Raw genomic sequence first — 26,895 nt, forward strand, 5'->3', positions numbered from 1 at the left:
AAGTCTTCAGAAATATTCACGTAAGAGCCATGGTAGTGATGTAGTCTGCAGCCAGTGGCGAGCAGAGTAGGGAATTTTTTTAAAGCCAAAGCGTTAATAAATAATTTTAAGTAAGTAATTTAAAAGAAATCAATAAAAATAGTTTTTTTTTCAAAGAGTTCCTAAAAAATTTTATAGCTGTGTGCAGACTTATTGAAACTTACTACTCGTTGGATTTGTTCATTATGAAAAGCAACCGAAAATTTTAAAATTGATTTCTGTGATTAAGTAGGGTTTTGCGTAAAATTTTATAAGTGTACGATGACTCAAAAAGTAAAGTAAAAGTTCCTGGAAAATCAAATTTTCAATCACTTGAAAATGTCCGCTTTTGAAACTCGATAAATGAGGAATCATACAAAAAAAAATCTGGGTGTCGGTTGGCCCTGCGGGCCAGCCCCGAAACTTCCCGCTATTTTCGAGCTCAAGGACCTTGAAAACATCACTGTGAATTTATTTTCGAGCTCGAAAATGCAATAGCAATGTAATAACATGCAGTTGTTTTTTTATAATCTTTTCAAGCTCTAACAAGTTATGTTTGATGCTAAAGTTTGTAAATTTAAGAATCGAAAATCATTAATGAAAAACTTTTAAAAATTTAATTCCTGATTATGTTTAATAAAATGAGTGTATTGAGGCAGAAATCAATGTCAGTATTTAAAATCATGATTTAAATAAGTTTTGACTCATGTCAGAGCAATATTATATAAAATATCCGAGAGAAATATTAAAAACTGTAATTTTTCAATTTTTTTGTTGATAATATGATTTAAACCAAAGAACAAGGTAAATGACATCTTATGATGATCGACAGAAACCATAAAGAGGAAGAGTTGGTATGATTCCGGACATATTTTATACATTGTATGATGATTTATCCGGAAAAAATAACATAAAATGTTTTTTTCTTTTCACTTTTCAACGCTGATATCTTTTGAACTAATTAACCGATTTTGACGTTTGAGGTAGCAATTGATGTGTTTCATTGAATTCTGTAGCTGATTAAAATTAGAAATTGATCGGTTCAGCCATTTCAAAGACATTGGGAATTGAACCTCAAAGACCGTTTTTTATCTTTTTTTTTCCCCACGATACTTCATTGACAAATAATTTGATTTCTATGGTTGAAGTGGCAATCGAACCGTTTTGATAAAGTTTAAGGCTCATCAGATTTTAAAATCGTTTGGTTCAATTATTTTAAAGATATTTGCAAAAAACCGTTTTTAACCATTTCTTTTTTCCAGGATACTTCTTAGAAAAATGACCCGATTTTGATGTTTGGGGTGAAAATCGACGCGTTTTAATAAATTCTAAAGCTGATCAGATTTTGGAATTGTTTAGTTCAGTTGTTTCAAATATATTCGCAAAAATAAAGTTTTTTACCGTTTCTATTTCCCGCGATAACTCTCGAACGAATTATCCGATTGAGATGGCTAAGACGAAAATCGATGCGTGTTGTTAAGTTCTAGAACTGATTATATTTTAAAGTCGATCGTATAAGTCATTTCTGAGGAATCAATAAAAAACTAAAAAAAAAAAAATTTTTTTTTCGTAATTCACCAATATTTTCGAGACTACTCGATGAAATGATCTGAAATTTTCAGAAAAGTTGATGGCCAATAAGCTCTTTCGATTGCCGCTTTAACCATCCAAATCGGTTCATTAGGTAAAAAGTTATAGACCGGACACACACACACACACACACACGCGCGCGCGCGCACGCATACACCCACACACACATATATACAGACACTCAGTCATCATTCTAAAAATAGTCAGAATAGCTTCTTAATATCTCAAAACGTCGACATCTGATGAAATTTCGATTTTTGCAAATCGGGGTAAAAACAATAACTTTTCGAAATTTTTGAAAATCATCGATTTTCTGAGCGAGAAGTTAAAAATAATTGTGCATCGTATAAAATAATTAGGGATAAATAGTTAAATTAGTGGAAATTAGTGAATAATCCCTATTTGCTAGTAAATTCCGCTAATTCTTTTTTAAAGAATATAATGAGTGATTTTCATTTTTTTTAATTTTTATATCTTTGAGAACAACAAAATAACTTTTGAAATAAAATATTTTCCTACGCCTAAGTTAAAACAAATGTTTCATCAAAATATATGATCAATGGATGGAGTTTAGTGGAACTAATTTGTTGATTTGTAAAATGGAAATAGCCTATAAATGAAAAAAAAAAAATTAATTATTAATAATAAATTGAACTAGATAAGTAATTTTTACGAACCAAATACTGCGTCTTTCGATAAAAGTCGATTGAACGCGCTCATGCGTGACAACGACCAGAGGATGCAAGATATCAATAGAAGCCGAAAGTCTCGTATTTTTTTTTTTATTGGTAAGCAAGTCTAAATTATTATTGGGAATCCCATCATCTATTGTGACAGTCTAGGAAAATCCAATAGCCATATTAAATTTTTTTTCACGGTAACTTAAATAAATTAATTTTAATTTTTTATTAATATTTATAAATTGAAATAGTAATACCATGTTTATTTCATTTTGCGACAGCTTTTTAATGCAAAAATGAATACTTTTTTAAAGCTTCTAGAAATTTCATAGACCGTTGACATTTATTTATTTTCTTTTCCTTTAAATTGTCGTTTTATTCTTCACTGAAGTTGGAGAAAAATATAATTCACAGCTTGTGAAATACAGTCCTGGAGGAAATGAAAGAAGTCATCACGCTCGAGTTGAAACCGATAAAAGGCTTTACTCTTCGTGATTCTTCAGTTGACCGGAGTATTTTTCATTCAAGGAAAACAGCTGCTTCTAATTGCTAAATCAATATGCATACAGTGATACGTTGGTGGTATCCAAGTAATATGCACATGCGATAATATATAATTTCTGCTTATTTTCTTTTCTTCACTTTACATAAACTTTATTTCCAACGGTTAGTTGGTGTTGTTCATATTTCTGTATCATAAAACCAAAAAAGAAAAGAGAGTATTAAATTAAAATATAAGAAAAAAATTTTTAAGTGAAGACGTTTCATTTTTACTATCCAGTGCACAATTTTTCGCAAGTAGAGAAACTCCATGTTGAACCTTACTCTTGAATATTTAACATTTGCCCACCAGAGTAACAGGAATACCAAGGAAGGATAGCGCGGTTGCACATAATGCAACATATACATATTTGTGGGTCTAGCGTGTTGCTTTTCTCATCGTGAGACTTTTGCATATGTGAATTTTACCTAGTACTCTTTTCTTTTTTTTTTCTCACAACATACCAATTTCCCTAACAATAAGAACCCTATTTTTCACGAGGCAAAAATATAATACTACCAACGTAGTAGTAATAAAGAATACAAACATTAGGTGGATAATAACTTGATAATCAAATTTTTAAAGATTATATAAAAAAGGTTGACAAATTAATAAACCTTCAAGAAATATACTGGGTAAAAATCACCTGGATATTATTTTCAAATGTGCGTCATTTTTAACACATATTTTGAAAAAAAGTTTTTTATCTATTGAAAAAAAAATTAATTCAATTTAATCAATTCGATCACGAGATGTAAGCTTTGAAAGTATTGTGTGAAATATCCATGTGAATTATCCATTTGAGAATCTTTGGTAATTTCATTAAGTACGTCTCTTAAAGATTAAAAATTATCATTTATTGGAAAATATTTTCCTTGTGAAAGAAATAAAAATTTATCTTATAGTTTTAATGAAATATTGGTTAAATTTTTTAAAGTATACACAGTTTTAAAATGACAGGGAATCATTTAGTGAACGAAGGAAGGCACTCTAGTCTCATGATACGATGCAGCATGTGTGCCAAATGTATTTCTAAGAGGTAGCTAAAGCCTTATTTTTAGCATCAGTATTAACACCTGCTGTATGCTCGTGCAGACTCATCCTTAGTTCATAACTTTTTTTTCGTAGCGACATTATGTTTTGCCGCAAGCTTTTACATGTTTTTGTTTTATATTTTTGGACTTGTTTCTAACATTTATTTTTTTATGATATCTATACATATATTTTCTAAACAAGTAACTAAACCGTTTTATATTATTGACTTTTTTTCATGAAGAAACATATACATATATCAATTAATGTACGTAAAGACAAACGGATGTGTATAAGTAAAGATAGTTAGATTTATTATCAATCTTAACCTATAGTATTTTGCTATGTCAGCGTCCACAATTTATTGATAATATTAAATGATCCAATTGACTCTCTGAATGATACACTTCGTTCGTTACTAGTGAAAATGCCTGTGGGACAGTTTTATGGCGGAGAAATGCCACAAATTCTCAACGGTTTACGACCACTCGTGTTTCAGAAGCGCCTCGAGGGACTTATCTGCTGATAGATGGCCGCCGCTTGGACCCGGGAAATCAGTTCGTACCAGTCAAGGAAGGCTCGGAACTCACTTTGGAATGTGCTGCTGAAGGAGGCAATCCACCTTCGGTACTGTCTTGGGGAATGACACTGTCACAAACCACATCGGAAGGTCCTGAGCAACCGCCAGACAACCTGACAGTAGTACCGTCCACTCGTGCTGGTCACAGTGGAGCACATCTCAAAGTTCAACGTGGACATCACAATGCCACCATCATCTGTACTGCTCGACACGTCACACTCAATGTACCCATGAATGCTAGTATTCTACTTGATGTTCAATGTGAGTATTTTACACACACACATATATATATATATATATATATATATATATATATATATATATATATATATATATATATATATATATATATATATATATATATATACTAACGCAAAAAATTAAAGGAACAGAAAAATTTTATAAATTTTTTAGTAATTTTTGGAAGGCTGTAACCTTGTGAAAAATAATCGTATGGAGATTTTAAAAAAAGCATTTTATAGCTTGAAACCTTTTTCGGTGCATTTTTATCAAAATTTTTTAAAAGGTCTGGTTATTACGCTAACATGAGAAATACCGCGAGACCAAAAATTTCTAAATTTTTTTTTTTTTCCAAAGAGCCCACGGATCGTGGAAAAATTTTGTCAACCAAACCAATGCATAAGTCGTTTGGCAAATTTATTCAGCATCAATTTGGCTTTTTTTAAACCTCGCAGGAAAATTTGCCGCAGAGATATCAGCCTCCAAACAAAAAATGATCCTTTTGGGTTTGATCATCGATATTTCAGGTACCAATAGTTGCTTTGTAAATTTGAGGGCGGCGTTAAAAACTTGAAAAAATACTCAACGCGACCCGTTCATCATTTTTCTAAAAAAAAAATTTTTTTATTTTTAACATCCTTTAGAAGTAAGTACAAAAAAATGACTTTTTTTGAGTTTTTAGTAAATCAACCGCTACTCTGCAAATATCGATAAAAAATTTGTTGCCAGGAACTTTTTTAGCTTAATGTACCCCCAATAACTCTATAAATTTTTAAATTGATCTATCGAGCCGTTTTTTGGGGGTAAACGATCAAAGTTTTGTTAAACAATTAAAGGAACAAGTTTTGTTCCTTTAATTGTGTAATCATAATCAAAATAAAAAAGTAATTTTTTTTTACTTTTCTTTCATTTTTGCATTGGTAACTCAGTAAATGTGAGAGAAAGAGAGAAAGAAAAAATTGCGAAAAAATGTCATACATGTTTTAGGTTTCCACTATATATTAAATTGGTGTAATACCGTACGATGGACGGTGTGGCTCAATAAGTTATAGATCAAATTGAACGGAATATAGTATAGTGCCGGATAGCTCAATTGGTAGAGCACTCGGCGCGATACCGACATGGTCTGGGTTCGATTCCCAGTTCGGGCTATCTATATTTTTCTCAATTTATCTATAAATTGTCTTATTGAGAAGGTTTGCATGTTTTAGGTTTCCACTATATTAAATTGGCACTATACTATATTCCGCTCAATTTGATCTATAACTTATTGAGCCACACCGTCCATCGTACGGTATTACACCAATTTAGTATATAGTGGAAACCTAAAACATGTATGACATTTTTTCGCAATTTTTCGTTTTTTTCTCTCTTTCTCTCACATTTACTGAGTTACCAATGCAAAAATGAAAGAAAAGTAAAAAAAAATTACTTTTTCATTTTGATTATGATTACACAATTAAAGGAACAAAACTTGTTCCTTTAATTTTAATTAATCTGAAATGCTCCAAAATGAATTTGGTTGATTTAAATTACTTAAGATTAATTCTCATTAGTCAAGAATGTTCTAGATTGTTCTGAAAATGTCGAGACACATCTAGAATGCTCCAAACCGCATTTAGTTGATTTAAATCACTCAAAATTCATTCTAAATAGTCTAAAATGTTCTAGATTGTTGCGAGTATTTGGATAATCGTTCGGAAAGCTCTAAATTATGATTAGTTGATTCAAATATAAAAAAAATGATTCTAATTGATCTAGAATGTTTTGCAAGGTTCCGAAAATTACATTCTAGAAAATTCGAATATATAGGTATGTATTTACATTAATGTAAATGTATATACATTAAATTAAATTACATTAAAGTACATTAAATTAAATTACTCTAAAATGATTTCATTATCGTTCGATGCTTTCGATTGTTTTAAAAGTTAGGAAAATGTTGTAAAAATTGAACTGTATATCTTAAAGTCGTAAGTTATACGAAAATAATCGGAATAACCCGATCGAAAAAAAGTTTAGAACGATCGGAATTAATTTGAAGGGATGTTCGACGTTCAAATATTTTAGAACTTATCAAATAATTTTCGCAATTTCAGAGCAAAAAATTTAACATATAAATAAAAACACCACCAAAAAAAAACCCAGCGAAGCGGGCATTCATAGCTAGTATATATATAAAAAAAAATTTTCATCAAAACTATTATCTGCATAACAATAAATTTCTCAACATTAAAATTACTATCAGACATTTAAAATAAAATTTTTGTATTTTGAAACAAAAATTTAATTTGGTGATGATGATTATAAATATTATCAGTATTCTCAGTACTTTTCAAAGTATTAAGGTAAATGCCTCATCTATATCGACTCACTTTTCATTGAAGTGAGATTAAATCACTCAATATAAATTGATAAATAAACTGAAAAATCATATTGTTATTAACTTCCCGCTAAGAAAATCGACGATTTTCAAAAATTTCGGGAAGTTATTGTTTTCACCCCGATTTTCGAAAATCGAGTTTTCATCAGATGTCGACGTTTTGAGGTCCTAGGAAGCTATTCTGACTATTTTCAGAATGATGTCCGAGTGTGTGTATGTGTGTGTGTGTGTGTGTGTGTGTGTGTGTGTGTGTGTGTGTGTGTGTGTGTGTGTGTGTGTGTGTGTGTGTGTGTGTGTGTGTGTGTGTGTATGTAAACTCTTTGTAACTTTTGAACTAATGAATCGATTTGGATAATTGAGGTGGCAATCGAAAGAGCTTTTTGGCCTTCAACTTTCCTGAAAATTTCAGATTATTTAATCAAATAGACTCGAAAATATTGGCGAAGTACGAAAAAAAAAAAAATTTTTTTTTTAATTTTTTATTGATTTCTCAAAAACGACTTATACGATCGACTTAAAAATCTAATCAGCTCTAGAATTTAATAAAACGCGTCGATTGCCACCTTAGACGTCTCAATCGGTTAATTTGTTCGAGAGATATCGCGGGAGAAAGAAATGGTGAAAAACGGTTTTTTCTAAATATTTTCGAAACGACTGACGCGATCGATTTCAAATTTTAATCAGCTCTAGAACTCAATAAAACGCGCCGATTGCCACGTCAACTATGAAAATCGATTGATTAGTTCAAAAGATATCGGCGTTGAAATGTTAAAAAAATAACATTTTATGTTATTTTTTCCGGATAAATCATAATATAACGTACTAAAATGTGCCTGATATCATACCAACTCATCTTTTTTATGGTTTCTTTTGATCATATAATGTCATCGAACTTGGTTTTTAGTTTAAATCATATTATCAACAAAAAAATCGTTAAAACGTAATTTTTGATATTTTTATCAGATATTTCATATTTTATTGTTTCTTACATGAGTCAAAATTTATTTAAATCTTGATTTTGATCCCCGACATTGATTTCTGCCTCAATACACTTATTTTACTGAACAAAATCAGGAACTAAATTTTAAAAACCGCTTCATTGATGATTTTCTATTCTTAAATTTTCAAACTTCAGCATAACAGGTAACTTGTTAGAGCTTGAAAAAATCATAAAAAAACAATTGCATGTGATAGCATTTTCGAGCTCGAAGAGCTCAAAAATATATCTACACTAATGTTTTCGAGCTCTTTGAGGTCGAAAACAGCGGGAAGTTTTGGGGCTGGCCCGCAGGGTCAACCGACAGACCGATTTTTTTTTTCTAGTTTTAAGTATCAAAATTAAATTTTAGTTTGAAAAATAATATTGATAATTAATTAATATTAATTTTGTAAATAAGGTCCTTGAGTGTATTCATAGTCGCTCACTTAAAGTTGTCATGTACTATTACTCGATCAACACATGGCTTTATTCCTGCTCAAAGTCAATATCAATTAAACTATGATGAGTTTATTGATTTGGAAAATAATTTATGAATTATGAAACTTTATTTTTCCATTATATAAAACTTCATGAATTTTAAAAATATATATAATAAGATATAGTTATAACAATTCTTAAAAAATTTGACGAAACCTAAACTCAATCTAACGAATGAACGTTAAAGCGAAAAATGCCCGGCAGAGCGTGATTTTGTAAACAGTCACTTAATTTGAATTTATAATCTTTTATAAAATAATTTGATATATTATATTTTTCCAGTTGAAATTTTTTTTTTCATAAAAATTATAAAAAACACATTAAACAGTTAAAGTAAGCGACTAATGGTACTGAGCATATATAGGGACTTTTACTTTAATAAGACAATCAAATAAAATTATTTCATGTTAAAAAAAGGACAGATTCATGTATATTATGGTCTTTTGTTTTATTTGAAAAAAAAAGAACAATCGATAATCGATAAAATTTATTAAAACAAAATTTAAAAAAGTATAGTTTTTATCATAAAAATCATAATAATACATAGTTAAAAAAACTTCTTTAAAATACGCAGAATTTTGTGGTGTAAATTTCATGTCAAAATATTCAGTCGTTGAAATCAAACGGGAAGTATTTAAGATTGGAATTAAGAGCTCAAACTTGGCAGGAATTTTTGTTTCAGCATAAAAAACAATATTTTGCTTGATGAACAACAAAAAAAATACGTTTGCCGGAAACGAAGCACCCTAATATATATATATATATATATATATATATATATATATATATATATATATATATATATTTATATATATATATACATATATATCTTTGTTGCGATCATTTCTTCCAATGATTTGGTAGCCTTGAACATTTCATTGGAATCAAAAAATGTTGAAAGTTTGGTTTTAATTCAACATATGTATTTTCCATTATAATTCAATTTCGTCAGTTGTATTTTATTCAGAACAAAATAACCTGTAAATCTCTCAGGTCTTCTATATTTCAAAAGTATTTCTTTCATTACTTTTGATGTTTCAAACGTACCTGTACGGTCTATTATTATAACTCGTCTTGTTATGCATATTATGATGTGTGTATATTTACGTTTTTCAGCATATCAGTAATCAGTAGACAGAAACATTTAGCAGACTTCAAATGTAATGCTAATAACTCGGTCTATAGATATAACAACGCTTACTCAAAGCTAGTTTGTCAATCCGAAATTTTAGCAATACGGAATTAAATTAGTATTACTCGTACATGTATATATAAATGTATAAGTTTACTAACAATTTTAAATTGCGGATGACGAATCTTGGAATGAAAAACTGACCTTCACAAATCTTCTTCAGCCTTAGTAAAAATGGAAAAAGGCCGCCTTTGTTTTCAACTAATTGCGAGCTACCAAAAAGTTTAGGAGCTGCTGAAAATTTTCAATAAATCTACCTTTCATTCTGGCTGCCAGATGGCATTTTATGTTGACTTGAATCAGCTGAGAATATTATTCTCAAATAGACAAGAATTATTTTTGGCTATAAGTAATTTTTTTGTTAAATTTTTTCATCTGATTATATAACGGTGTAGGGTAAAAGCACCAGTACCCAGCTCCTAACCAGTAGCCAGCTGGTCATATATTTGAACATTGGCCCAAAATATATATCTATATATATATATATATATATATATATATATATATATATATATATATATATATATATATATATATATAGATATATATATATATAGGTGTAATTTAACACGGAGTGGCTGGCTACTGGTTCAGGGCTGGGTACTGGTGCTCTTACCCTACCTCTCTTTTTAACCACTTTCACTTGATATCATTGAAATTATTTTAAAGTTTGAAAAACATTTTTATTTTTTAGATGTAATCGAATGAAAATTTTTCATCAACTTGTAAAAAAAAAATAAATTTGCACGACCGTAGCATTTGAACATAAGATTTATTTTTCATTGATGCCCGCATCATTTACAAAAAGAATAAATCGTCTGGAAAATTCATCTCGTTAAGAGTTTCTATTGACACATAAAACTCAAAGTGTGAACTTATTGAAAAAATAAGTCATGCTGTGTACAAAGTAACTTTAAATATAACAAATGACAATTAAGAATTCAAAAGAAAAAAAGGAAATAAAAATTTGTGTTCAATTAATTATACTGTCGAATATTGATTTACTTCTTTTAGTAATCGTGAAGGGAATGTAAAAGTATGGTAGTAAGAATTGACTTGTAGGAGAAGGTGATCCTGTTGCAGAAGATGACGAAGAAAGCACGACGCTATAGTCGGGAGCGTTGAAAAGGCGGTACTGTGAAATAAGAAGAAGCGGTTCGAGTGATATATTCTCCTCAAGTTCTAGCAACCCTTAACCTCTGTCTCGTACTTCCCTTGTACTATTTCTTTCCTCTCTCTAACAGTCACGTCCTCGTTTGCTCACTTGCCGTTTTTGTTTACACAAGAGTTAATCCTCGTACTAGCAAGTTTTTCCTGAAAACTGTCTGAAACTCCAGCAGTTTCGTCTAAAACTCTACACCAATACCCTACCTTCATCGCTAACAGGACTAGTAAGGAAGGAAGAGAATGGGAGAAATGTATGTGGATCGAATAAGTGAGAAAACAAGAGACTAAGAGAGAGGCCGAAGAATCGAGAAAGAAATACTAGGTAGAAAGAATCTTGCCACTTGAGAATAAGTAGAAAAAGAGCTGAAAAGAAAATAAACTACATCACATAATGCAGGTCCGTGGTAAACAAACTTGACCAGAGAATCATTAAAAATTTGAGTCTAGCTCAATTAAACGTATATTTCAATTTCCATTAGTTGAGATTATAACTTAACCCTCGCGGTTTTGGAAATACTGAAATAATACCGGAATAATTCGGTATCATACACTGAGAAAATTAAATGATTGGAGTTATCATCTAGTGATGGTAAAATTTTTACTATCAATCTGATAGTAGTGAATATCATCTAGATGATTGTGTAAATCATCTAGATTGTAATGGTTACCATCTGGATGATAATTATTACGATCATGGATGTTAACTCGAGTTAATTAGGATTATTATCCTAAATAGTTATATTTATAATTTCTGATAGTAACTGGTACCATCAGAAATTATAATAGTTACCATCTAAGATAATTAGAATGACAATTAATTCGATTATAATGAAACCATCATTTTACAAGGGTAAAAAAATACTAAATGTTAATAGGGGAGCCTGGGGCACGAAGGCCCCCTTCAAAAATTAGGTGAAAAAGTTTTTTTTTCATTTTCCGTCAAGTTATGACCTCTATAATGTTTTTATCATATTTTTAGACCAATATGTGATATGTGGGGTAAAATAGATCTCTCGAAAATAAAATTTTTTTTTTCGTTTTCCGTCAAGTTCTGACCTCTATAATGTTTCTATTATATTTCAGGTCGATATGTGATATGTGGGGCAAAATGAACCTCTCGAAAAACAAAATTGTAACGAAAAAATGATATTTTTTTATTTCCCGCCTAGTTAGTTTTTTCGTTACATTTTTTTTTTTTGAGTGACCCATTTTACCTCAAATATCTTATATTGGCCTAAAATATGATAAAAACATCATAGAGGTCATAACTTGATGGAAAATAAAAAAAAAATATTTTTATTATTTTTTAGGGAGGGACCCTTCGTGCCCCAGAAAAAAAAAATTTGTTTCGATTTTTTGTAAAATTTCGACTGATTCTTCCGAAATAGGCGGAAAATCAACGAATTTGATGGTTAAAAGCCGCAAAAAGAAAAAAACTGGCTGAAGGGGGCCTTTGTGCCCCAGCTATCCTAATGACTGAATTTTATTGATTGCTTATTACTTGGATGATTCTTATTTCGATGAGTATTGTCAATCATTCAAAGTTATTGACAGAAGCTCTTTCACTTGGAAATTTTTATTTTACGCTGATCTAGACGTCTGTACAGTAACTTATTTCAACATTTTAAACAATAAAATGTACATTACTAAATTATGGATTTAAATAGAAAATATTTGTTTACAATTTAAAAGTAAAATCAAAATAAGGGTAGTACGCCAATGAAGTGTTACTAATATCAATAATTTTAATACTTGTGTTTTAACTCTTAAAAAATTATCATTTTTTTGTAAAAATTCTATAAATAAAACTTGAGTATGTTTGTCATCATATTTGTATTCGAAAATTTATGATTTTACAAATCTAGGCAGCCCATTTTACCCCCCCCCCCCTCCTAAACACTTTTCATGTCCAAAATTGGGGGGAGGGGGCATTAGCCGGTGGCCCATTTTGCCTTAGTGTCTCATTTTGCCTTAGTGTCCCATTTTGCCCCTCCCATCCACCTCAACCACTTTTCACGTTAAAAATACTGGGCAGCCCATTTTGCCCCCAAATATTTTGAGGCATCCAAAATTTCAGGGGGCCCATTTTGCCCTCCCTTCCCCTACTTGGAATTTATTGAATTTTCGATCAATTTTTTCATAATATTAATTACCATTCCTGATAGTAACTGTTATCATCCTGATTGTATCTGGTATCATCCAATGATTGTTAGTCTTATTAACAAAAATTATAACACTAACTATCTTTGCATTTAAAATCGTTCTTATCATCCTAGATGATTGGCGCTAAAAATTTAGGATAATAAACACAATCATTTAATTTTCTCAGTGTATTGCATAAATACGGTATTACTTAACTTATTTTGGTTAGTTTTTTTTTTTGTTCGAATTATTACCAAAAATTTACGGAATAAATTCAGAATATTTACGGTAATAAAACAAAAAATACGGTACTTTCATAGCATTGAAACCGTAATCATACAGCATATTTATAGTTTATTATCGGCATTTTTGCAGTATCAAACCGTTCTACCTGGAAAAAAAAATTTAGATATAATTATATAAAATTTTAGTTAGTTATATATCATTTTATATAATTATATGTAACTTTGTAAAGCTATATACGGGGCATTCCATGCCAAATCAGACGGTCTTTAAAATTTTAAAATTTAATTTCCGTCATTTTTTGATATTTTTTAGTACTTATCAAAAAACTCATCCTCCTAAATTTTGAAAATTTTTTTATCATTGGTTGAAAAGATATGGAATTTTCAAAAAAACCGCTCTTTTCATGGTTTTTTGCTTATAATTTTTTGAAAAATGGTTTAAATAAAAAAAAGAATAAAAGAGTCCCGTTTTTCCAGGTACTTTTAGAAAAAAAAATACGAAAATAACGTAGAAAAATTTTTCCAAAAAATTATTCGTATTCTTTTTCTAAAAGTACATGGAAAAACGAAACTTTTTTATTCTTTGAGTTTTTTCATTTAATCCATTTTCAAAAAGTTATAAGAAAAAAACAGTGAAAAGAGCGGTTTTTTGAAAATTCCATATCTTTTGAACCAATGATAAAAAAAAACTTAAAATTGGGAAGGATGAGTTTTTTAATGAGTACTAAAAAAATATCAAAAAATGACGGAAATTGAAAATTAAAATTTTTAAAACCGACCGATTTGGCATAAAATATCCCATATACAATAACTGTTATTAAAAATAATAAAAAAAAAAAAACCCACTCTCTCGTGAGATTGATCCCAAGTCCTTATTATTTGAAGTCTGTTCTGTTAACCACTGTGCCAAATCACTTATTTGAAAGGTGATGTTAATTACATTAATTTAGATTCAAATCAAATTAAGAAAATTGAAGACATCAATTTTCTCAGATAATTATTTTCACTGAAGTTCTTTTGGTTGAATTAGAAACATTTTCGATAATTTAAATGCTGAAGCGAACAAAAAATAAAACTAAATGTTTTACAATTTTCCATTGTTTCAGCATAAATCGGGCAAAATTATAGGATATCTATGGTATTATTATCAAAAAAATCGGTCTATCAGTTGACCCTGCAGGCATGCCCTAAAACTTTCCGCTGCTTTCGAGCTCCTTGAGCTCAAAATCGTTGTTGAGAATACATTTTCGAGCTCCTCGAGCTCCCGGAATTTTTGAAAATCATCGATTGTCTTAGTGTTGTAATAATAATTAATTAAGAAAATACCAGGACTGGTTGGTGGTTAGGATAATTGAAAATACGCATATTAAAAAAATATAACAATATTTTATTAGTCACAGCACATAATCACTGGGTTAAATTGTCTGATCTCATGAATACGTAATTAAATGAAGGCAAATTGTAAAATTGATCTCGAGTAAATAATTAAAATATTTAAGTTGAATTGAAAGTGAACACTGAGTAGATCGCAAAAAATGTAATGAGGATAAATAACATGAATGCAGAGGTTACTGAGCGAAGTTAATTATTGAACACTTGAATTACGATAAATAGTTGAGTTCATTGAGTATTGATTAGTTATGATCACTTAGTTTACTTTATTTAATGAGTTTAATTAAATTACACTACATTGAATTTAATTTCTGAACACGTGGTAGCATGATTGCAGAGGCTACCGAGCGAGGATTCAATTTTATTTTATTTAAAATATTGAGCATGTTGATAATTAATTTATTATAAATTAAGTCTTTTATATTTACGAACACTTGATATAATTATTTAGTGGAGAAATAAGCACCTGTAATGATTTCCGTCGAAGTAACCTCTTGGAAAAACGTGATCGTTGATCACTTGAATCCTTGAATTTGGTTTATTTTATTTTTGAGCTCTGGTGCCCACACTTACAAAAATAATTATATTTTTATAGAGCTTGAGGAGTGCGTAATTGACTTTTATCAATATTTTTAATTAATAACTCGAGATGAGCACAAAATAATACGATTTAGAAAAACACGTGTTTTCACTTGAATATGTATTTGCAATAGATAATGGCGTCAGTCTTCTCGACAAGAAACAGGAAAAAACGATGCGCATGCGCCGCACTCCGCAAGTCAAGTTTGAATTCAATGGCCACGAGGCCCCAGTAAGTGCTGCCTCTATCTGCCGGAAGTGCAACTATATTTGAATTTAAATATAGTGCGATTACGCAACATTCCGCCCGCCATCAGTAACAGAGTTGATGATTGATGAGTTCTTGAGTGCGTGATCTTTCGTTGAGTATGCCAGTGAACCAGGTGAGTTAGTTGTCGTCATCTTCTTGAGGTTCAGGTTCCACTGGTAGGAGTGCGAGCTTTGTGATTGGACGAGTGAGTGTAGAGTTCACTGTTTTCTGTGTAGCAACCCTGGTCAATCCGTCCTTGCCAGGGTGGAGTGCAATGATACGAGCGAGAGGCCACTTAGTTGGTGGAAACCTTTCGTCGGTGAGTAATACAAGTGATCCAACTTGAATTTGATGAGTTGGACGTTGCCACTTGGTAATTGCCAGTTGTCTTTGCAGGTAACTTGTTGACCAATGATTCCAGAACTGTTGAACACGTTGTTGAATAAATTGCCATCTTGACAATCGAGAACTGGTTGTATCGATGAGTGCTGGTTCAGGAATCATGTTGAGTGCTCGTCCAATTAGAAAATGTCCAGGAGTGAGTGCGTCAATGTCATCTGGATCTTCAGTAATCGGCTCCAATGTTCTTGAGTTCAGGATAGCTCCAATCTGCGTAAGAAGAGTCGTAAATTCTTTAAACGTGAATGAATATTCTCCCACTGTTCGAGTTAGGTGGTGTTTGAGTGATTTGACGGCAGCTTCCCACTTTCCACCCATGTGTGGAGCTGCTGGTGGATTAAAATGCCAAGTAATACTGTTCACAGTGATGTGATCCAGTATTTTTCTTGACTCTTGAGTTCCTTGAGTGAACAGACGGTTGAGATCCTTTTCAGCGCCTTTGAACGTAGTTCCGCAATCGCTGTAGAGTGCTGTGCAGATGCCTCGTCGGCTGATAAATCTGCGAAGTGCTGCTATGGAGCCACTAGAGCTGTAGTCGCTGACTACCTCTAGATGTACTGCTGACGTAGACAGGCAGACAAAAAAACAAATCCAGCCCTTGTATGTTTTTGCTCCTCTGTGTCTCCAATTTTTGAGTGTTATTGGACCAGCGTAGTCAACTCCAGTGTGTGTGAATGCAGATGATGGAGTGACTCTTGATACTGGTAGCTGACCCATGAGTTGTTGAGCTCTATCAGCACGATGTCGTGCGCATTTTATACACTTGAGTATAACTGAACGTACTGGTTGTCTACCACCAATGATCCAGTACTTTTGTCTGATGAATGCAAGAGTGAGTTGAGTACCACCATGCATGGTACGCTGATGAGCATCAGAGATGATGAGTTTAGTGAGTGCCGCATTCCGTGGTAGAATAGCAGGATGCTTGATTTGGAGCGTTCTCCAATCGTCCACCTACTCGAATGATGCCATCGGTGTCTATGAATGCAACCAACCGAGCAAATGGATGACCATTAGGCCATGGTGCGTGTTTGTAGTGCATGTTGATCTCAGTTGAGAAATGAATGCGTTGAGTTTCTTTGATACAGAAGTTGAGTGCGGAAATTACTTCGTCAGAAGTAATTGGAGTTTTGAGTGATGAGTTCGGTGATTTCTTGATCATGTCACGGAGTCTAAAGCAGATTGCAGTAGCTCGTAACATGCGGAGTAGTGGTATAGGCCGTTCCATAATAGGCCACCTTGATTTCACTGATGAATTCGATGAGAATAAGGCCAATCCAGGCCGTTCTTCTGCTTGAGCTCCTGTCTCATCTATTGATGGGCATTTAGGCCAGGACGATGAACTCTTGAGCAACCATGGTGGGCCAGTCCACCACAGTTGATGGTCACAGAGTTGAGTAGGTGTCAACCCTCGTGTTGCGCAGTCTGCTGGGTTCTGTGTGCCCGGAATGAAATTCCAGTGGCCATCTGGAAGTAGATCTTGAATATGTGACACCCTATTCCGAACAAACTCCTTCCAGCGAGACGGATGAGATTTAATCCACGTGAGAGTGATTGTTGAGTCCGTCCACAAATATGTTGGCGTTTGAGTGAGATTTAGAGTGCTCTGGCAGTGTTTTATGAGCTTAGCCAACATGTGAGCTGTGGTGAGTTCTAACCTTGGTATCGTTAGTCGTTTTAACGGAGCTACCTTGGTTTTAGAGCAGAGCAGCGTAACTCTGACTCCATGATCAGGTGTGTGGACTTTGATGAACACGGCAGCTGCCATTGCCAATTGTGAGGCGTCCGAGAATCCATGGATCTCGGTGGTTGAGCACGTAGATGAGTGGATCCATCTTGGAATTTTGATTTCAGATATGAGCTTGAGTTTATTTTTTAAGTTTCTCCACTTACGCCGGTGATTGGCTGCCAATAGAGTGTCCCAGCTGAGCTTCTCGAGCCAAAGCTCCTGCATGAATACCTTGGCTCGAATGATGAGTGGTGCGAGAAATCCAAGAGGATCAAAGATTTGAGCAATCTCTGATGAAATGATCCTTTTTGTACATTTTTGAGTTGAGCATGTTGGTGAGTACGTGAAGTAAAACTGATCTGAGTGTGAGGACCAGTACATGCCCAGAATCTTGGTGCTGGAGTCTGGATTCTCGAATTTGTGATTATTGATCGCTTCCACATGATTGAGTTGTTGTAATTCTGGATGATTGCTTGCCCATTTTGCAAGAGGGAATCCGCCCGCCTTGCAGAGTGCTTCAAGTTGGTCAGCAACTTGCTGTAATGAGTTCAAGTCATCAGCACCACCAAAGATATCATCAACATATCTTCCGTGGGTGAGTGGAATGATCGCTAGAGGAAATCGATGTCCTTCGTCTTCAACCAGTTGAAGTAGAGCACGAACAGCCAAATATGGAGCTGGTCTGGTCCCGTAGGTGACCGTGGTGAGTTTGTATGGTGTGATTTGGCCTTGTTCGTTGAACCAGAGCATTTGTTGTAGGTTTTGATCCCGTTCGTCGACCAAAATCTGTCTAAACATCTTCGTGATATCTGTTATGAAGATGTGCTTATGAGTGCGAACTCCTATGAGTACGTCAAAGATGTCTAGTTGCAGTTTTGGACCGGTGTGAAGCACATCGTTGAATGAAAGACCTGAGCTGGTGGGTTTGGAACCATTGAAGACTACTCGCAGCTTAGTTGTGATGCTGCTCTCTCGTAAAACACCTTGATGAGGAAGATAGTAGGCAGGTTCACTTGTTGTTGATTGAATTGATTCCACCATGTGGTTGAGTTCTTTGTATTCCTTCAGAAAATCAAGATAGAGTGCCTTCAAACGGTCGTCATGGTCTAGACGACGTTTGAGATGTATAAGACAGCGGTATGCTGCTGAGTACGAATTTCCCAGTTGTTGAGGTGACGATTTGACCGGAAGTCGGACCTTGTATCGTCCTGAACTGTCTCGTCGATGAGTTTGTTGAAAATGCGCTTCACACGCCTCTTCCTCTGGGTTGAGTTCCTTGATTTTACTGACTGGAATTTCTTCTTGAGTCCAAAAGCGTAATAGCAGGTCTTGAAGTGGTTAAGTAGACTGCTCGACAGCAGTATGATAAGTTATAGATGGTCTATGGGTGTGTTGAGTGACTGGACCGAGTAATATCCACCCGAAGATGGTATCTTGAGCGACTGGCAGGCCTTCAAACCTTTTGATGAGTGTATCTTTAATGATAAGACCATAATGATCGGCACCAATGATGATATCAATTGGTCCTGGTCTCATGAACGCTGGATCTGCCAATTGTAGTTGTTTGTATTGGTCCCAGTTGAGTATGTTGAGTGCAACAGATGGTAGTTGAGTAGTAAGACCACCTAATATATGAGCACTGATGATGACTGAGTCGTTTGAATGCCTAGATGAAAGCTTGAGTGTGACTTGACCTTTCGTTCTACCAGCATTGGCTACACCAATACCAATGATCTGTATAGACGAATGAGTGCGTTTAAGTCTGATTGAATTCACCAAGGAATCTGAAACAAACGATAATTCAGACCCTGGATCCAGTAAGATGCGTACTGGATGAGTACTTAACTTGGTGATCAAGTCCACTAGGCAAGTTGCGAGTAAGATTGCTGGGCGATAAGTGCGAGTAAGATGAGTGCCAGACGTGTTGAGTGCAGTTGAGTTCAATTGAGCGTCGCTCGAGTCGTCATGTGAAAGCAGACGATTTTATTGAGTGCGTTTAGCGGTTGAGCTGGTTGTTTTTTGAGTGCTGTTGAGTCCGGGGTGTATCATTGTGTGATGTTTCTGATGACACACTTTGCACTTGAATGGTGAGTTGCAAGCATCAGGCATATGATGCCCAAAACAATTCTCACACAGTCGTTTTTCTACAACGACTTGAGTGCGTTGAGCATTAGTGAGTCCCAAGAATTAAGTGCATCGCACAATAAAGTGATCTCCCTTACACAAATCACACGAATATTGTGCAGAAGGGAATACCTTCTTGGGAGGCTTCGCGAGTGCAGCAGATGATTGCGTGGCTGGAGGTTGAGTGCCAGATGATGAGTTGGGACCAGCTGTAGCAGCGTATGAAGCTGTTTTCCCAGATGAGCACGATTTTGAAGCAGAAGCCTGTTCCACTCGTTCTTGAGCACGAGCACGACTAACTAAAAAGTTATTGAGTGACTGGAGTGTTGGGTATTCGGTGGAGGCACCCATTTTGTTCTCCCAGAGCTCCCTGTTGTGGGAATCCAGTTTAGATATGATCAACTGCGTAAGCAGTGGATTCATATCAGAGTTCAACTGTACCCCGAGTGCCTTGAGTGCGTTGATTACTTCTGAAACAGTGTTCAGACGATAATTGAGTTTCTCAGATGAGCGTGAGGTGAGCGTATGCATGTTGAGGAGCTTGTCCAGTTGAGCACCGATGAGTAGGCGAGGATTGTTATACCTCTCCTTGAGCTAATTCCAAGCAGGTACAAATTGGTCGTCGCACATTTGTACACTGGCGAGGCTGAGTGCGGCCTGTCCTTGAAGACAGCTCTTCAAATACTGAAGACGCTGAACTGGAGCGAGTTCTTGTGCATTTATCACCATGGACGTGAATGAATCCCTGAATTTCGGCCAGTTCTCGTAACGCCCATCGAACTTGGGAATTGCGAGTGCTGGCAGATGAGTTTGAGTCCGAGTTGCGTGCACGACAGCTGGAGCAGTAGCTGGAACTGGTATTGAGTTGATGAGTGCGATGAGTTTGCCTTTAGCAGTGATATATGAGCGGTACACCAATTCATATACGCCGTCCTTGACGTATGAGCTCTCAAGGTAGTCCTTGCTGCAGGTGAGTACGAGTGAATCGTGAGTAAGGTTGAATTGGTGCCATTCACCCTCGAGTAACTCAAGCCTCGACTTGAGTTGAGCTAAACCGTCGTCTACGGTAAGTGTGACAGCCAGAGCTTCCTAGTCGGAGAAAGCTCTGAGCCGTGAGTGCTGACTGATCACCTTCATCTCGAGTGCCGGAGAAATCGTCGATTTCTTTGGAGTGCGTTTAGTTTTGAGTTTCGTGCGCGTCTCTCCATCGCCGTTGTTCCCAGTGTCAGTAACACTTGAGTCCGTGAGTGCGTGGTTGTCGTCGACAATGATCGCTGGAATGATAGATGGGTCCGTGGAGGTTCCATCTAGACCCGTTGAGTGCTGAGTGTCTGTGGGAGGCTCCTTCTTCTCCTCACTATCTCCCATGGGGAGCTCCGTAACCTGTAATGGGTTTATATGAATGCAGCTGCCCACCGATGGTGCTTTCGACACAACCAACCAACTATCCGGCTCGAAGGACCATAAAATGTTGTAATAATAATTAATTAAGAAAATGCCAGGACTGGTTGGTGGTTAGGATAATTGAAAATACGCATATTAAAAAAATATAACAATATTTTATTAGTCACAGCACATAATCACTGGGTTAAATTGTCTGATCTCATGAATACGTAATTAAATGAAGGCAAATTGTAAAATTGATCTCGAGTAAATAATTAAAATATTTAAGTTGAATTGAAAGTGAACACTGAGTAGTGTTACATTCTGGCTTATCTATTAATTAGACAGAATAATTTTAAATTGACCAGGTTGACGTCGTTAGGGTGTCAATAGACCCCAGATGCGTCAGCTGTTGACCTTCCTTTATTTTATGCGAAAATATTTTGATGACTTACCATGGTGGAGATTATGGGCCCCATAAGTCGGCCCAAATAATCCCTTTCTTACCTAGTTTCTTCTCTTCCGCCGGTGCGTACTCGTCCTTGCCGGTGGCCTTGAAATAGGCCTCAGAATAATATCCGTAACGAGGGTCGTGGAAAGGGATGCTCCCACTAGGCGGACGGACGGATAGAACGTCCACTGGAATCAACTGCCAACCCTCATTGATACCAGTCCAGAAGACTGTGTTCTCCCTTGATGCTTCCTCTGGACAAGACGAGCCTGGAGGGCCCGGTTCCTCCTTAAGGGCGAGTGACTCCAGCTGCTGAATAATACCACCAGAACCCGACGGGTCACGAACTTCACTCGACACGATACCAGAACTTGGTAACTTATTAACCGGGTTTGGAATGACCAACGTTACCGGATCGAGGAGGACTTCCTCGGCAACGATCTCTAGGCGGGAACGTTGGTGAACTGAACGACCGAGATCCTCGTGGATCGTTCGAATGATCCGGCGGAACTGGTCCTTTTTGCCTGACCTTCGGCTTCTCGGCATGAATTTTTGGGATGCGAAAGGGAAGTGCTTAGGCTGCCGGTATCAGCACCCAAAACAGATGAGAGTATTAGGCTGCCGGTAGCAGCGCCCAATATGGGGTATGAGATTATTAGGCTGCCGGTGACAGCGCCCAAAGTTTAAAATAAGGAGTGCGTATTTGGTAAAGTACGGATATATATTTTTGCCTTAAAGTCCGAGTGACAGGATCAAGCCAGCAGTTTTATGTAGAGTTCTTAGCTCTTCTAGATCTTGTGATCGACTGCCTTGATTCTGTCCCTCCTTGGTATTATACATTATCAAAAGTGTTAACGTTGCATCTCAGGTTACCTATGAGAGAATCGTCGTGGCCCGGGTCTCATGCGTCGTCATCTGTTTAGACTATCCGCGAGCCACGGCGACTCTCTTATCGCAAGAGATTTCCGTTACATTGTTGGTGATGAATAAAATAATATCGCCAACAAAGTAACGATTTATTAATTTATTATTTAATTATAATTCTAAGAAGTGTCGAACCGTTTATTCGCCCACCGTGGCGAATAAATAATTCGAGACTTCAAAAAAAAAATTTCCAAAAAAAAATGTATTTAAATTTAATTAGAGCCAGAACGTAACAGTAGATCGCAAAAAATGTAATGAGGATAAGTAACATGAATGCAGAGGTTACCGAGCGAAGTTAATTATTGAACACTTGAATTACGATAAATAGTTGAGTTCATTGAGTATTGATTAGTTATGATCACTTAGTTTACTTTATTTAATGAGTTTAATTAAATTACACTGCATTGAATTTAATTTCTGAACACGTGGTAGCATGATTGCAGAGGCTACCGAGCGAGGATTCAATTTTATTTTATTTAAAATATTGAGCATGTTGATAATTAATTTATTATAAATTAAGTCTTTTATATTTACGAACACTTGATATAATTATTTAGTGGAGAAATAAGCACCTGTAATGATTTCCGTCGAAGTAACCTCTTGGAAAAACGTGATCGTTGATCGCTTGAATCCTTGAATTTGGTTTATTTTATTTTTGAGCTCTGGTGCCCACACTTACAAAAATAATTATATTTTTATAGAGCTTGAGGAGTGCGTAATTGACTTTTATCAATATTTTTAATTAATAACTCGAGATGAGCACAAAATAATACGATTTAGAAAAACACGTGTTTTCACTTGAATATGTATTTGCAATAGATAATGGCGTCAGTCTTCTCGACAAGAAACAGGAAAAAACGATGCGCATGCGCCGCACTGCGCAAGTCAAGTTTGAATTCAATGGCCACGAGGCCCCAGTAAGTGCTGCCTCTATCTGCCGGAAGTGCAACTATATTTGAATTTAAATATAGTGCGATTACGCAACACTTAGCGAGAAGTTAAAAATACGTTTTATTGTGATAGAATTACTGTATTATTACGGTTTTCATATAGCATTTTACGGTAAAAATTCAGCAGTTTTAGAGTAATTCTACTGTAGTATTCTGGTAACTTTACAGCTCAAGTAAAGTAAGTATACTGCATAACTATAGTAAAAAAGCTGGCCAATCTAACCATGATAATACCAAATTATATCGGTAAATTTACGGCATGCGCATAAATGCCGAATATTTACGGCATTTTTACGGCATTCTCAAAACTACGAGGGAAGCTACTACACCATTTGGCAACTGAATTCGAAACTATTATTGAATGAAGCAACATATATATATATATATATATATATATATATATATATATATATATATATATATATATATATATATATATATATATATATATATATATATGTATATATATAGACTTGAAACGTATCCAATATTTTTAAAGTTTACAGATTACTTTGTTCACAACGAAGTACAACTGACGAAATTGGATTATAATGGGAAATAAATAAGTTATGAGGAATAAAAACCATAATTTCAAAATCTTCTGATTCCATTAAAACTTTCAAGACTATCAAATCATTGGAAGAAATTGTTCAAACATTAAGTTTATTGTCAAAAATTAAAGATAACTGAATGATCTTTAAGATACTTTTTACTGAAATTGTCTATCAGTTTTACTTATAATACCCGGGAAAGAAAGTTCATATCTGTCTATACATAATTAGATATGACCATATAAGATCATACTTGAATCATATATTTTCAAATATGATTCGTATATGTTCATATATGAGTCATACATGTTCATATACGACCATATATAAAGGCCAAGAAATTTCTTCTTACTTATACCCAAATCATATAAGATCATATATGGTCATGTATGATCATATATAATACAACATAAAGTATTTTCACTCGATGTTCAGTCTACATAAGATAAAAATGATCATATACAGACATATATGAACACATATACTTACGCAAAAAATTGAAGGAACAGAAGAATTTTATAAATTTTTTGTGATTCTTGGAAGGCTGTAACTTTCTGAAAAATAATCGTATCGAGATTGTAAAAAAAGCATTTTTTAGCTTGATATATCTAATTTCGGTGCGTTTATATCAAAATTTTTTAAGAGCTCAGGCTAGTGCACAAACATCAATAATACCGCGAGATTAAGAATTATTAAGTGCAAGGAAATGACGAAAGAAAAAAAATTTTCAGAAAATAAATTTCGAACACAATAAAAAAAGTTCCAATTTTTTTTGAAATTTTTTTTTTTCTTTGAATTTCCTTGCATTTGCCGATTAACTAACGCAAAAATTTGAAAAAGTCGAAAAAAAATTATTTTTTCATTTTGATTATGATTACACAATTGAAAGAACAAAACTTGTTCCTTTAATTCTTTAGCAAAACTTTGATCGATCATTCCCAAAAAATGGTTCGATAGTACAATTTGAAAACTGACAGGGTTATTGGGGGTACATTATGCTAAAAAAGTCCCTGGCTACATGAGTCTTTTCAGTAATATTCACAGAGTAGTGGTTGATGTCCTTTTTTTTGAAAGTCTTTTTTTTGTACTTACTTCTGAAGGATGTTAAAAATTAAAAAATTTTTTTTTTTTAGAAAAATAATGAAAGGGTCTTGTATGGAATTTATTCAAGTTTTTAACGCCGCCCTTAAATTTACTGTGCGATCATTGGTACCTAAAATATTGATGATTAAAGCCAAAAGCATCATTTTTCGTTTAAAGGCTGATATCTCTGCGAAAAATCGCCCTACGAGGTTAAAAAAAAAGCCAAATTGAAGTTGAATAAATTTGCTAAACGACCTATGCATTGTTTCTTTAATTTTTTGCGTTAGTGTATGAACATGTATGAAGATATATTAAAAGTTCTTAACCGATATACAGGCCATATAAGATCATATATGATCATGTATGGACATATATAAACAGATATGAAAAAATATAAAAACATTTTAACCGATATACAATCCATATAAGATTATATATGATCATACATGAAAGACCATAAAAATTTTCAAATGTTCAACTCGCGTAAGATCAGATATGGTCAGGAATGAACATATATGATAATACATAAAATTTCTTACAAGTTGTTTAACTTTTATGAAATCAGATCTAGTCAGGTATAAAGAGACACGAAAATTCTTTACACGATATTTAACGCATATAAAATCAGATATGGTCAGCTATGAACATATATGATAAAACTTAAGTTTAAATTTCATTTTTTTAATTTGTTGAAGATAAAAGAAACTTCTGAATCCGCATTAGAAAACAAACTTCTCAAATACCATATAAAATATCAATATAAACGTAATGATTGATGAGATTTTTAAGATCAATATATAAACCTATTGAATAGTCTCAACTATTACGTCCTTGGTTTGGCAGAGTGGTAAAAGCTTCAACTGATACGCAGAAGCATCCAGGTTGGAATCCCAGAAAAATACCGAATACTTTTTCGTCGATAGAAAAATCAATAATGAGTGAACAATAACTATAAATAAATAAATTTCAATAAATGTTAATGAACTATAAAATTAAAACATTACTTTTTTGGTTTAAACAATTTTTGTCAAACCTATATGTATATCATATATGATAATATCTAATCGTATATGATCATACCTAATCAAATATGATCATATCTAATCATATATGATCATCCATGGCCAATTTTAATATATGATCGTATATGAATGCTCATAGATGATCATATATGGTCAATAGGGTGTCCGTTATTTACTGAATTAGATTTTTTTACTTGGCCATGATATAAATAATTTATTTGTGATCCAAAAGTGATAAAAAAAATAAAAAAAGTTCATTCTAATGCCGTTTAGCCCTGCCTAAGTAATGATACATTCTCATTTTAGTACAATGAGAAAAATTTTATTACTTGCTCAAAAATAAGTGCACAGAAATGACTAATACATAGGCGTGTTGGAAATTTTCTGCTCTTCAAAAATGGTCTCTTATGTTTTTTTCGTGAGTCTAACTGTTTGAGAGATATTTAAGGTCAAAGTTTGATTTGTTTATAAAAATTTGCATTTTTATTTTAAATTTTATAACTCTCTAAAACCTAGACATAAAATTAAGCGCTATAAACTTCCTTATAGCAAATTTATCGCTCTTCAAAAAAGATTTCTTACACATTTTCTGTATATCCAACCATTTAAGTGATATCGAAGCTCAAAATTGATAGATTTAAAAAAATAGTGTTTTTTGATTTAAATTCTATAAGTTTTCAACAAACGAATATTTACATAGGATTTTTAACAAGTTTTTGTTGGAAATTTACCGCTCTATAAAAAATGTATCTTCGATTTTTTTTACAAACT

The 26,895-nt window shown here is 33.7% G+C and overlaps 1 protein-coding gene across 1 annotated transcript in view; it reads left to right on the top strand.

Annotated features, from left to right (window-relative positions):
- Positions 1-26,895, top strand: part of LOC103569172 (hemicentin-2) — an 838,835-nt gene that overhangs the window by 688,964 nt on the left and 122,976 nt on the right. Inside the window, exon 5 of the mRNA XM_053740875.1 lies at positions 4,361-4,702. Within this exon, the coding sequence (XP_053596850.1) occupies positions 4,361-4,702 (342 nt within the window). The remainder of the gene's footprint in view (positions 1-4,360; positions 4,703-26,895) is intronic.

Source organism: Microplitis demolitor, chromosome 7 (assembly GCF_026212275.2).
Source record: "Microplitis demolitor isolate Queensland-Clemson2020A chromosome 7, iyMicDemo2.1a, whole genome shotgun sequence".
NCBI lineage: Eukaryota > Metazoa > Arthropoda > Insecta > Hymenoptera > Braconidae > Microplitis > Microplitis demolitor.